A 13,831-nucleotide genomic window follows, 5' to 3' on the forward strand; every position below is an offset into this window, starting at 1 on the left:
TCATACAATCCTGCACCGCCCCCCCATCATCATACAATCCCATCCCACACGGCCCCCCCCATCATACAATCCCGCACCGCCCCCCCCCATCATACAATCCCGCACCGCCCCCCCATCATCATACAATCCCGCACCGCCCCCCCATCATCATACAATCCCGCACCGCCCCCCCATCATCATACAATCCCGCACCGCCCCCCCATCATACAATCCCGCACCGCCCCACCCCATGATCATACAATCCCGCACCGCCCCACCCCACCCCATCATCATACAATCCCGCACCTCCCCACCCCATCATCATACAATCCCGCACCGCCCCACCCATCATCATACAATCCCGCACCTCCCCACCCATCATCATACAATCCCGCACCGCCCCCCCATCATCATACAATCCCGCACCGCCCCCCCCCATCATCATACAATCCCGCACCGCCCCCCCCATCATACAATCCCGCACCGCCCCCCCATCATCATACAATCCCGCACCGCCCCCCCATCATCATACAATCCCGCACCGCCCCCCCCATCATCATACAATCCCGCACCGCCCCCCCATCATCATACAATCCCGCACCGCCCCCCCATCATCATACAATCCCGCACCGCCCCCCCATCATCATACAATCCCGCACCGCCCCCCCCATCATCATACAATCCCATCCCGCACCGCACCGCCCCGCCCCCCCCCCCCATCATACAATCCTGCACCGCCCCCCATCATCATACAATCCCATCCCACACGACCCCCCCCATCATACAATCCCGCACCGCCCCCCCCCCCCATCATACAATCCCGCACCCCCCCGTCATAAAATCCTGCACCGCCCCCCCCGTCATAAAATCCTGCACCGCCCCCCCCATCATACAATCCCGCACCGCCCCCCCCATCATACAATCCCGCACCGCCCCCCCATCATACAATCCCGCACCGCCCCCCCATCATACAATCCCGCACCGCCCCCCCATCATCATACAATCCCGCACCGCCCCCCCATCATCATACAATCCCGCACCGCCCCCCCATCATCATACAATCCCGCACCGCCCCCATCATACAATCCCGCACCGCCCCATCATACAATCCCACACCGCACCGCCCCCCCATCATACAATCCCGCACCGCCCCCCCCATCATCATACAATCCCGCACCGCCCCCCCCCATCATACAATCCCGCACCGCCCCCCCATCATCATACAATCCCATCCCGCACCGCACCGCCCCCCCCCCATCATACAATCCTGCACCGCCCCCCATCATCATACAATCCCATCCCACACGACCCCCCCCCATCATACAATCCCGCACAGCCCCCCCCCCCATCATACAATCCCGCACCGCCCCCCCATCATCATACAATCCCGCACCGCCCCCCCCCCCCATCATACAATCCCGCACCGCCCCCCCCATCATACAATCCCGCACCGCCCCCCCATCATCATACAATCCCATCCCGCACCGCACCGCCCCCCCCCCCCATCATACAATCCTGCACCGCCCCCCATCATCATACAATCCCATCCCACACGACCCCCCCCCATCATACAATCCCGCACCGCCCCCCCATCATCATACAATCCCGCACCGCCCCCCCCATCATACAATCCCGCACCGCCCCCCCCCATCATACAATCCCGCACCGCCCCCCCCCATCATACAATCCCGCACCGCCCCCCCATCATCATACAATCCCATCCCGCACCGCACCGCCCCCCCCCATCATACAATCCTGCACCGCCCCCCATCATCATACAATCCCATCCCACACGACCCCCCCATCATACAATCCCGCACAGCCCCCCCCCATCATACAATCCCGCACCGCCCCCCCCATCATACAATCCCGCACCGCCCCCCCCCCATCATACAATCCCGCACCGCCCCCCCCCATCATACAATCCCGCACCCCCCCCCCCCCCGTCATAAAATCCCGCACCGCCCCCCCCATCATACAATCCCGCACCGCCCCCCCCATCATACAATCCCGCACCGCCCCCCCATCATACAATCCCGCACCGCCCCCCCATCATACAATCCCGCACCGCCCCCCCATCATACAATCCCGCACCGCCCCCCCATCATACAATCCCGCACCGCCCCGCCCCATCATACAATCCCGCACCGCCCCATCATACAATCCCGCACCGCCCCATCATACAATCCCGCACCGCCCCATCATACAATCCCGCACCGCACCCCCCCCCCATCATACAATCCCGCACCGCCCCCCCCATCATCATACAATCCCGCACCGCCCCCCCCATCATCATACAATCCCGCACCGCCCCCCCATCATCATACAATCCCGCACCGCCCCCCCATCATCATACAATCCCGCACCGCCCCCCCATCATCATACAATCCCGCACCGCCCCCCCCCATCATCATACAATCCCGCACCGCCCCCCCCATCATACAATCCCGCACCGCACCGCCCATCATACAATCCCGCACCGCACCGCCCCCCCATCATACAATCCCGCACCGCCCCCCCATCATCATACAATCCCGCACCGCCCCCCCCCATCATACAATCCCGCACCGCCCCCCCCATCATACAATCCCGCACCGCCCCCCCATCATCATACAATCCCACACCATAGTCCCCCCATCATACAATCCCACACCATAGTCCCCCCCATCATACAATCCCACACCATAGTCCCCCCCATCATACAATCCCACACTATAGTAGCCCCTCCTCACACCTCCTAGAATTGTCAGGCCCCCTCCACAGGCTTCACATGTACCTCTCAGGCAGACACTCTCCCCTGTCAGTGCTAAAGACGCTGGTGCGCAGAGCGAGAGCAGCCATGCCTGATCAAGTTCCTGCTGTAATATAACTTCTGAAGCGCGCGCTGGCTGCCGACCCACGTGACCTAGAAATGTCACGTGATAGTGTGACGTCAGAAGGTCCGTTTGGTGTCTGGAGTTTAGACACTACCGTGGTCTCAGGCATGGTTAGAAGTGAACCAGCAGTCTCTATACATTATCACGGCTGTCTCTGTGGTCTCAGGCATGGTTAGAAGTGAACCAGCAGTCTCTATACATTATCACGGCTGTCTCTGTGGTCTCAGGCGTGGTTAGAAGTGAACCTGCAGTCTCTATACATTATCACGGCTGTCTCTGTGGTCTCAGGCATGGTTAGAAGTGAACCAGCAGTCTCTATACATTATCACGCTGTCTCTGTGGTCTCAGGCGTGGTTAGAAGTGAACCAGCAGTCTCTATACATTATCACGGCTGTCTCTGTAACATCCCCAAAGAACGCGCCCTAGCCCGCTCTGAGAGGTGCCAGCAGCAGCCTCCTGCTCACAGCAGCACAGGGCATTGCTCTTGTATCGGTGACACTGCTGTGTGCACGCAGTTACACTGCACTTCCTCATCCCATGACGTCACTGACGTCCGTCCCCCTGGTGCCTGTTGTGCTGCGAGATCCTGCATGGAGTTCCCCAGAACTGAAGACACAGGCGGATGGAGAGGGGAGGTATGGAGCGCGGTGGACCCCCGGACCACAGCAGACCCCTGACCCCATCTACTGTGCTGGGCAGGTACCGGGGCAGCCCTGGAGGGGGATGTCTGCCAGTCCTCCTGTGCTGCTGATAGTTTGTATCCGCTCCTTAGTTTACACAGCATCAGTGTTTGGCCCTCTTTAGTGTTGGGTAGGCTGGTACTTCTAGTTCTACTCTTGCTGAAGAGCCACATTTCTGGCAGACTATTGACTCTATGTTGTGCATGGCATTGCTGTTGTGAGAAACACTTGTCAGTTGTGCAAGTCCTGGGACTTGTAGTTCTACACTTGCTGAGTAGGTAAAATGATACCAGTGTGACAACCTGTATCTCTCCTGCAGTTCCGTAACTCTGTGCATGCTGGTAGTTGTAGTTCCACAGCTGCTGGGGGGTCAGGGGCTGTCACTTGCCTTTGGTCTCCAGATATATTCAGGACAAGGTGATCTTGTCTTAGTTTACAGTCTGACAACCTGGAGCTCTCCAGCAGTTCTGTAACTCTGTGCATGCTGGTGATTGTAGTTCCACAGTAGCAGGGGACATTCAGAATGGCAGGAAACTGCAGGGCACACATTACCCTGTGTGAACAGAGCCATCACTGATGTTATAGAAGTATTGTGTTGGTTCTTGTAGGACTGTGATTAGCAACTGACGATTCCTGTATTGATGCCCTCAACACGTATTATAGGGGGGAGGGTAAAAGCTCTGGACATGCTGGTATCTGTAGTTCCACATCTGTTTGGAGGCCTTAGTTATATTTGTAAGGGCAGAATATTACTGGGTATGTAAAATACGGTCTTAGTTATAATGCTATGAAGTCTGGCTGGTAGTAAATAATGGTGGTTGTAGTCACTTGGGACACAGTTGTATTCAGAAGGGCACATATTTAACTCTGATGATCTGTTCACACTGGCAGGTTTCTCAACAAAATTCAGTTTCATCACTTTTATGGAAAATGGTAAAGTTCTTATTTAATGGTCAGAGATTTGTCTGAGGGCAGATACCATCGAGGGCACGCCCCTGTACGTCATGTTCTGACAACCAGAATAGTCTGCTATGTGATTTTGCAGTTGTAATACGGAAAATTGTTTTTTTCCCCCCAACTTTTAGACCTAATGAAGAATAGGGTATAACTGGGAATCTGGTGCTTTTTGCTATGCTCGCAGCCTTTCCATTTCCATCAAGTTAAAAACATGTAATAAATGTGCCATAATCTCACCTTTGGCTCTTAAAGGGGTTTTCTGAGACTTTAAAGCATCATGCACACTGCCGTAGTGCGGCAGTGGCCATATTGCGGACCGCATGCGGCGGTTCCGCAGTACACGGGGCACAGGCCATGCGCACACCACATCACGGATGTGGACGCATTCACTTGAATGGGTCCGCAAAACTGGAGATGCGGAGCGGAGGCACAGAACCTTACGGAACGACTAAAAAGAGCTTCCGCAGTCTTTCTGTCTGTGCCTCCGCACCGCAAAAAAATAGAACTTGTTCTGTTTTTTTGCAGTGTGGACAGATCACGGACCCCTTTCAAGTTGAATGGGTCTCGATCCGTCCCGGTCGCCACACAGACGTTGCCTGTGCATTGGGGACCGCAAATTGCGGTCCCCAATGCACGGAACGGACGTAAAACGGCCGTGTGCATGAGGCCTAATACTGATGACCTATCCTTAGGATATATCATCAGTATCTGATCTGTGGGGGTCGGACACTCGGGACCCCCGCCGATCAGGTGTTTAAGAACGCACCTGCGCTTCCAGTAGCACCGCAGCCTTCTCTTCCTAGGCCAGTGACGTCACGTTCATTGGTCACATGACCTAGGTGCATCTCAGCCCGAGAGAAGTGAATGGTGATGACCTGTGATACCAAGCACAGCCACTATACAATGTATGGTGCCGTGCTCGGTGAGCGTAGAGAAGGCCATGGCACTACTGTGAGCACAGGTGCCCCGTCTCAAACAGCTGATCGGTGGGGGTCCTGGGTGTCGGACCCCCACCATCAGATACTGAAAAACCCTTTAAACATAGACCACTGTGAAAAGAACACCAACTGTCACAGAAAACGCAAATGCAATTGGCATCACATGCAACATTTTTAAGGTTATGTAATTTGATAAATGTCCCCCCTTAGGGCATATTCATACGACTGCATCCGTTTTTGCGGAGCTGCAAAACGCGGATTGTGAACGTGTGCCTTCTGCATTTTGCATAACGGGACATCCTTCTCCATGATAGAAATAGAAAAGGACAGCTATCTTTTTTTTGTGGGGACACAGAACGGACGGGACTGGTGCAGGACAGGCATCCACGTCTTTTGGGACCCCATTGAAGTGAATGGGTCCGATTCTGATCCGCAGAATTGTGCAACGGATGCGGACAGAAAAATACAGCAGTGTGAAGGGGCCCTTAGTTATAACTCTAGTGTGAATATAGCGTTAACTCATAATTTCAAAATGTGGACCTCAGGATGTTCTTGATCACCGTGGCACTTGCAGTTCTATAGTAGCTGTGACGCCATAGTATAGTGATGTGAATAGCAGTAGAAAAACCGTATACTAATCTAATACAGAAAAACTAGATGGTATTTGTCGTGTGACCTGGTGAATGTAGCAAGCTGTAGTTCCACATTCACATGGGGCCACAATTTTGTAAGTGCCCGATACTGTGAAATTCTTTGTACAGAAGCATTCTCATCGGCTTCATGTCATTTCCATGCTTCTATGATATGAATAACTTTCACTGTTAATTGTAAATGCCATTTTATTCTCTATGAGCACATAAAGAGGGAGATGAATCAAAACTGGTGTAAAGGCGAACTGGCTTAGTTGCCCATAGCACATAGCAACCAATCAGATTCCACCTTTCATTTTTCACAGCTCCTTTGGGAAATAGAAGGTGGAATCTGATTGGTTGCTATGGGCAACTAAGCCAGTTTTCTTTTACACCAGTGTTGATGAATCTCCTCCTATATAATGTGTGACTTGCTGTTCTTTACACTTGTTATCATGAAGTGCCGGCTGTTTTTAGCCACTTAGGACCTGTATCCGTCCTGATAGAATTAAACAATTGCTTTGATGGACCATAGAACAGTAATTATTGACATACAATACAACCATAAAAGACAATGGCTGACATTACAGTGTACACCAACTTTATGCATAAACTCTTGATGCAATTGATGACTTGCTACAAATTTGCATTAAAGGGGTTGTTCAGCCGTTAATATTGTCAGGATAGGCCATCAATATCGAAGCGGCGCGGGTCCAACACCTAGTACCCCCACCTAATCTGATAATAGGTCATCAATATCAATGGCAGCACAACCCCTTTAAAATGTGTAAGTTTTATTCTTGCCTGCCAGCTTTGAAAAGTGATGGGATAGTAGGTATGATTTCTGAGGAGACATATTGGGGGGATTCATGAAAACCGTCTGAGGCCTCATGCACACGAACGTATATTCTTTCCATGTTAGTTTTTTTTTTTTTTTTTTTTTTTGCGGCCCATATACGGAACCATTCATTTCAATGGGTCGGCAAAAAAACTAAACTGAAAGGGCTTCTTTCACCCCCCAAAACTCATTTTTCATTTTTGGGCATATTAAAATCCTTATTGGACGACTATTCCCTATATAGGACTCTTACCCTTTTAATAAAAAATCGTGCTTTTAAAATATGCAAATGACTTCACTACCAGCAAGTAGGGCGTCTACTTGCTGGTAGCCGCCGCATGCTCCTTTTAAAAAAACGCCCCCTCCTCCAGTTGATTGACAAGGCCAGGGAGCGCTCTCCTCCGGCTGGCCCTGTCTGCAATTCAAATCCCGCGCCTGCACCTTACGTGTCTTCATTCGTCGCAGGCGCTCTGAGAGAAGGACGCTCGCTTCCTCAGCACTTCCTCAGTGCACCTGCGCCGATTACATCTTCTCTTTCAGGTTTAGAGGTGACGTCATCAGTGCAGGCGCACTGCGGGAGTGCTGAGGAAGCGAGCGTCCTTCTCTCAGAGCGCCTGCGCCGAATGAAGACACGTAAGGCGCAGGCGCGGAATTTGAATTGCAGACAGGGCCAGCCGGAGGAGGAGAGCACTCCCTGGCCCTGTCAATCAACTGGAGGAGGGGGCGTTTTTTTAAAAGGAGGATGCGGCAGCTATCAGCAAGTAGACGCCCTACTTGCTGGTAGTGAAGTCATTTGCATATTTTAGTAAAACCAAGCCACAGAACAAGGTAAGAGCCCTATATAGGGAATAGTCATCCTATAAGGATTTTAACATGGCCAAAAATGAAAAATGAGTTTTGGGGGGTGCCAGAAGCCCTTGAAGTTACTCCACGTGCATTTGGTTTCCGTTCTGCAAAAAAATAGAACATGTCCTATTATTGTCCGCATTATGAACAAGGATAGTACTGTTCTATCAGGGGCAAGCTGTTCCGTTCCGCAAAATACGTAATGCACACGGACGTCATCCGTATTTTTTGAGGATCCGCTCTTTGCTGACTGCAAAATACATACGGACGTGTGCATGAGGGCTAAGGATACATGGACAAAGCAGATGGCCATTTAAAACGGGTACACTATGTAAAAAAAAAAAAAAAAGGGCCTTTCAGGGGTTACTACTTGCACACCAGGGAACACTTTCTCTGCACTGGAGGTAGCAGGACCCCCCACATCATGTGACACTGGGAACGTCAGGTCCTGCTGCCCTCAGTGCAGAGTACTGTAAGTGCTCCTGGCACTGCCTGTGGAAAGGTGAGTATTTTATGTATTTTTATTACTCTCCCTTCCCGACAGTCGCCTGCTGTATCGTCCCGTCTAAAGGGACCTTTAGTGTGATGTGACAGTGCCTCTATACATAGGATATAAACATAGTTTATAAGGCCAAAAAAAGACATCTGTCCATCCAGTTCGGCCTGTTAAAAGTAAAAATAAATACTAATATTTCATTACAAGTTACTGAGTAATGACAAGTAACAATGGTTTTATTGACGTCTCAGTTGGCCAAGTTTGTTTTAAGGGCCCAGTGAAAGGTTTGGTGGAAAAAAACAAACAAAAAAATAGGCAGATTATATAGGGAGTAAATAAAAGCTGGATGAAAAGAAGAGAATACATGTTTAAGACTGACAAATATACGGTAACCCTGGGACAGAGGTTTCAAGAGGTTCTCTTATGTAGCACGGTGATAAGTTGATGGTTACTTTTTATCTAATGCCTCCTGAAACTTCACACTTGCCTACTTCCCGCTGCTATGGTCCTCCGTGCTGCCTCTGGTGTCTCCATGTTCTGTTCCCTGCAATGTTTACATCTGGTGCTGCATGGTCACATGCACCGCTGCAGCCAGTGCCTGGCTTCAGCAGTGACGTGACCACAAGCGGCACATCACTGCTGAACCCAACATGGACACAGCGGAGGTAGGAGGCGGACTAAGGGCATTAGACAAAAAGTAATTATTCCCAGAAAACCCCTTTTAACCCCTTAAGGACCCTGCCATTTTTCCTCTTAAAGGGGTTGTCCCCATACCCTTATTTTCACCCCGGCAGCACCCCTGAGCCTCGCATCGGAGCATCTCATGCTCCGATGCGCTCCAGTGCCCTGCGCTAGATCGCGCAGGGCACAGGCTCTTGTGTTTTCAATAACACACTGCCAGGCGGTAACTTCCGCCCAGCGGTGTGTTCAGTGACGTCACCGGCTCTGAGGGGCGGGCTTTAGCTCTGCCCTAGCCGTTTTACTGGCTAGGGCAGAGCCAAATCCCGCCCATCAGTGCCGGTGACGTCACCGGGCTTCCTGTCAGCCCCATAGAGAGCCCGGTACGTCACCGGAACTCAGAAAAATGCCTTTGCCCTGTGCAATTTAGCGCAGCAAAGGAGAGCATCGGAGCATGAACTGCTCCGATGCTCATGTCAGGGGGGCTGCCTGGGTGAAAATGGAGGTATGTCCAGGTTCAGCTCTGAACCTGGACAACCCCTTTAAGGACCAGGCCATTTTAAGCAAATCTGACATGTCACTTTATGTGGTAATAACTTTAAAACGCTTTTACTTATCCAGGCCATTCTGAGATTGTTTTCTTGTCGCATATTGTACTTCATGACAGTGGTAAAATTGAGTGAAAAAAAATTCATTTTTATTTCTAAAACAAAATATCAAATTTACCAAAATTTTTGAAAAATTAGCAAATTTCAATTCCTCTACTTTTATAATAGATAGTAATACCTCCAAAAAGAGTTATTACTTTACATTCCCCATATGTCTACTTCATGTTTGGATCATTTTGAAAATTACATTTCCTTTTTTTGGGGGGACGTTACAAGGTTTAGAAGCAAATCTTACATTTTTTTTTTTTTGTAAATTCTTTATTTAGGTTTTCAATATTTTATAAAACATCCAGATGAATCAAGCGTGGGACGTAGCCCAACCAATGTCAGAGTTAATAAACAAGAGGACAAAGGTTTTCTATAAGAACAAGAAATTTAATGTATATTGCGCAGGTTGGTGCGTATAGTCTAAATCAGGTATGCCCAACCTGTGGCCCTCCAGCTGTTTTAAAACTACAACTCCCACCATGCCTTTCTGTAGGCTGATAGCTGTACGCTTTCTGGGCATGCTGGGAGTTGTAGTTTCGCAACAGCTGGAGGGCCGCCGGTTGGGCATGCCTGGTCTAAATGAATCCTAAAGTATTGGTAAGGGAGTTTAGAACCATTAGCATAGTTTCAGTGTCATGGATTGGGAAGGGAGGGAGGAAGGGGGGCTGAGAGGAAAGAAAAAAATACGTTTTTCTCTTTTTTTAAATTATTGCATTTCCCTTTTCTGTATATAAATAAATGATAAAGAATCCCTCTCTGTCGTGAGTAGTAGTCTGAAATGCAATCTAACTTTGCCATGTTTTATGGAATTTGTGGTCAGTACCTCTCAGTGCAGCTGTTAGATCCTCCATCCTCACGGTCTCCTGTATTTTATTAATCCACATTGTCATTGTGGGGGCAGAAACTTGTCTCCACATACTAGGGGATACATGCTCTCGCGGCACTGACCAAATGTCGCACCACCGGCCTCTTACATGTTGTTACGGGGATCTCGCAATGATGGAGCAGGAAGAAGGCCGGTGTCTTAGGTAGAACATGGGAGGTGAATTTAGATGTGATATGCCATACCTCACTCCAGAAGCCGGCAAGCACAGGACACTCCCAAAAAACATGCAACATTGACCCCCTAGCTCCCCCGCATTGTCAGCAAAGCGGAGACACTGTAGGGAAGATGGAGTGCAGCTTGGTGGGTACTCTGGAAATAACTTTAAACCCTGCTTCTTGTATGTTACTAGCAATGGAGGTCTTATGTGTAAATGTGTATAGTCTGTTCTGGTGAAAAGGTAAGGGCCAAGTCTTTTTCTCAATTAAGTATGTAGGTTGGAGGCGGTTGATTGGGATGTGAGATCAGCAGTCAATACAGTCGAAAAAGTGCATGTCTGATTTTGTGCCTCTTGTCTCGCAAATTTGTTCAAAGTCGGTTTTGTCTCTATTATATGTAACCGCTGTTGGTACTGCAGTGTGGTAAGAAAGTGTTGCAGCTGTTGGGATTGCCAGGTCGGCAGACTGAGTGTATCCGAGACGTCAGTATTAGACTTAAAGGAGAGCCATGAATCAGACACCATAAAATGGTGTGCTCTAAATCTATTATCTAACAATAATCGGTCCAATGTTCTAGCAAAGTGGGGAACATAGAGTTGCCCAAAATCGATAGGGGAAAAAGCCAGATGGGTCGGTCCTATTGTGGGATGAGGTCACGCTACTAATGGTATGTGAGACCCCAACCATGGCGTTGTGGACAATGGGGTGGGTAGGAAGGATTGCTCCACAGTTATCCATTTTTTATTCGTCTGGTGGCGGCACTTTTCCCAGTAGGTGTGTGGTTCTATGGTAAGCAATGAAGTTCGTTAGGCCCATTCCTCCCCAAAGTTTGGGGCAGAATAGGACAGACCGGGCTATTCTCTGGGTTTTCCCTGCCCATATGAAGCATGTGAGTATTGTTAGTAAAGTATGAAAAATTAATCTGGGGATGTGTATAGGCATGGCTTGAAATAAAGCATTCTAGGTAAAATATTAATAAAAAAAATGGAGATGCGACCGAACCGTGTGAATGTGCCCTTGTGCCAACGGTCCATGTCCGCTTTTATTGTCTGAAGGAGAGCGGGGTAGTTTACTGAGTAAAGGTCACCTAGTTTGGAAGTTAAATGTATTCCCAGGTATCTTAGTGAGTATCTTGCCCATTTAAATAGAAAATGATCCGCTAGTTCCTTGGCCAATCTAGTGGGGAGTGTAATATTTAACGCCTCTGATTTTTGAAAGTTTACCTTAAAATTTAATAATTGCCCATACTGTTTAAGTTCCTGTAGAAGGTTTGGTAATGATATTCGGGGGTTGGTGAGGAACAATAGTAGGTCATCCGTGTAGGCTGCTACTTTATGTGAGGTTCCCTGAATTTACATGCCCGATATGTTGTGATTAGCTGCTCTATAAATATTAGGGGAGATAGGGGACACCCCTGTTTCGTGCCATTTCTTATAAGAAAGGGCACTGGGAATTGGCCATTCACCTTAACCAATGCTGTGGGGTTAGAGTATAGGTTGTGGATATGGGCCATCATTGTCTCCCCCAGTCCTACATGCTTCAATGTTTCAAACATGAATGTCCAGTCTACTCTATCAAATGCTTTGTTAGCGTCGGGTAAGAGGAGGAACATGGGCAACTTAGATGTAATAGCGTGATATATCATATTTATGGCCCTAGTGGTGTTATCTCGGGCGTCCCTCATGGGCATGAAACCAGTTTGGTCTAAGTGAATAACTTGTTGCAAGTGCGGGATGAGGCGGGCAGCTAAGATTTTGTAGAACAATTTTAGATCGACATTAATAAGGGAAATTGGTTGATAACTTTGGCATTGAGATGGATCTTTCCCTTCCTTGTGAATGACTGTAATATGAGCCCTGAGTGTGTCTGGAGGAAGGATGCGAGTGGAGCCAAACAAATTGAAGGTGGACAAAAACTGTGGAGACAGTATATCAATTAAGGATTTATAGTACGACAAGGGCAGGCCGTCCGGACCGGGAGCTTTGCCTGTTTAGGAATCTTTGATGGCCGATGTCAATTCAGCAAGTGATAAGGGGTCTCCAGGGAGAGGCGACTTAGACCCTAGGCCGATAGGTATGTACGGAGCGATTGTATAATCTCTTCTGACTTCTGGGCTGTGGACGCACGTAGGTTATATAATGAGTGATAGTATGTTTGAAAGTTTCAGCTATCTTTAGGGATAGTGTCACTCGTTGGCCAGTATTATCCGTCAAGAATGGTATATAAGAATGTGTTCTCGTCTTGGCAATGCCCGTGCTAGGGTCCTTCTGGGTTTATTCCCATGTTCATAATAGTGCCTGCGGCATTTAACCAAGGTGACTTTTGATTTAGACATGCATAAGGATTGTACTTGTTCCCTCAACTGTGAGAGTTCCGCTCCTATTTGTGTGTCTAGCGTGGATTTGGGAAGTTGTTCTAGATGATGTATTTTAGCTATGAGATTGGTGAGTGTTGCTGCTCTTTCTTTTTTAAGACTGGTCCGCATCTTAATGAATGTGCCCCTGATAAAGCATTTGTGTGCCTCCCAGATGGTGAGGGGGTTGCTCTCTGGAGCTACGTTAGTGGCGAAATATTCAGTCAGGTCTTTCCGGACCTTTGTAATGACCTGTAGGTATTGTAAGAGAGAGTTGGTCAGTTACCAGTGCCAGGCTCTGGCTTGGAAAGTTGGTAGTGAAAGTGTCATCGATATTAGGGCATGATCAGAGAAGGTGATGGAATCGATCTGAGCTCTTGGTAATTGTTCTAATTTAGTGTGTTGCATGAGGAAGTAGTCTAGTCTAGAGTATGAGTTGTGGGATTGGAATAGAATGTATAATCCCTGGTCGTTGGGTGTAAAACGCGCCAGTTATCCACTAGTTGATGGGCATAGAGGAGTTCCCGTAATCTGGATTGTGAGGTAAGTTTGACTGACCTTTCGAAGAGTCGATGGCCGGGTCGATAGTTAGGTTAAGATCTTTAACATGTACAAAAACAGGTGCACTCTGTTGTCTGACTAAACCCTCATACAGGTGTTAAAATTGAAAATTTAGCCAATATATCCTCATGTTTAAGGACATATCTGAGCCCGAGCACTGCGCCAAGGTATCTCAAGTAGCTAACACTGACCTACCTGTGCCGTATGGGCAATACCAGGAGCCATTGGGCGAATTACAGGAGCGTAAGGTCTGACTCACAGCAAACTCAGAGTTTGAAAGTTTGCTGTGAGTCGGACTTTGCG

General features: G+C 49.0%; 1 protein-coding gene across 5 annotated transcripts in view; it reads left to right on the forward strand.

Moving 5' to 3' along the window:
• Positions 1-3,396: 3,396 nt before the first annotated feature.
• KLHL5 (kelch like family member 5) overlaps positions 3,397-13,831 on the forward strand; it is a 76,458-nt gene continuing 66,023 nt past the window's right edge. Inside the window, exon 1 of one of the 5 annotated variants that reach the window (XM_044298305.1) lies at positions 3,397-3,490. Coding sequence is in view for 2 of the 5 variants with exons in the window: in XM_044298281.1 (XP_044154216.1) it covers positions 3,478-3,554 (77 nt within the window). In the remaining 3 variants the exon portion in view is untranslated. Of the gene's footprint in view, positions 3,555-13,831 lie in introns of all 5 variants that reach the window. The other 4 variants (XM_044298313.1, XM_044298281.1, XM_044298297.1 and 1 more) reach the window with 4 other exon arrangements.

The sequence above is a fragment of the Bufo gargarizans genome, chromosome 1 (genome assembly GCF_014858855.1).
Source record: "Bufo gargarizans isolate SCDJY-AF-19 chromosome 1, ASM1485885v1, whole genome shotgun sequence".
Taxonomy (NCBI): Eukaryota; Metazoa; Chordata; class Amphibia; order Anura; family Bufonidae; genus Bufo; species Bufo gargarizans.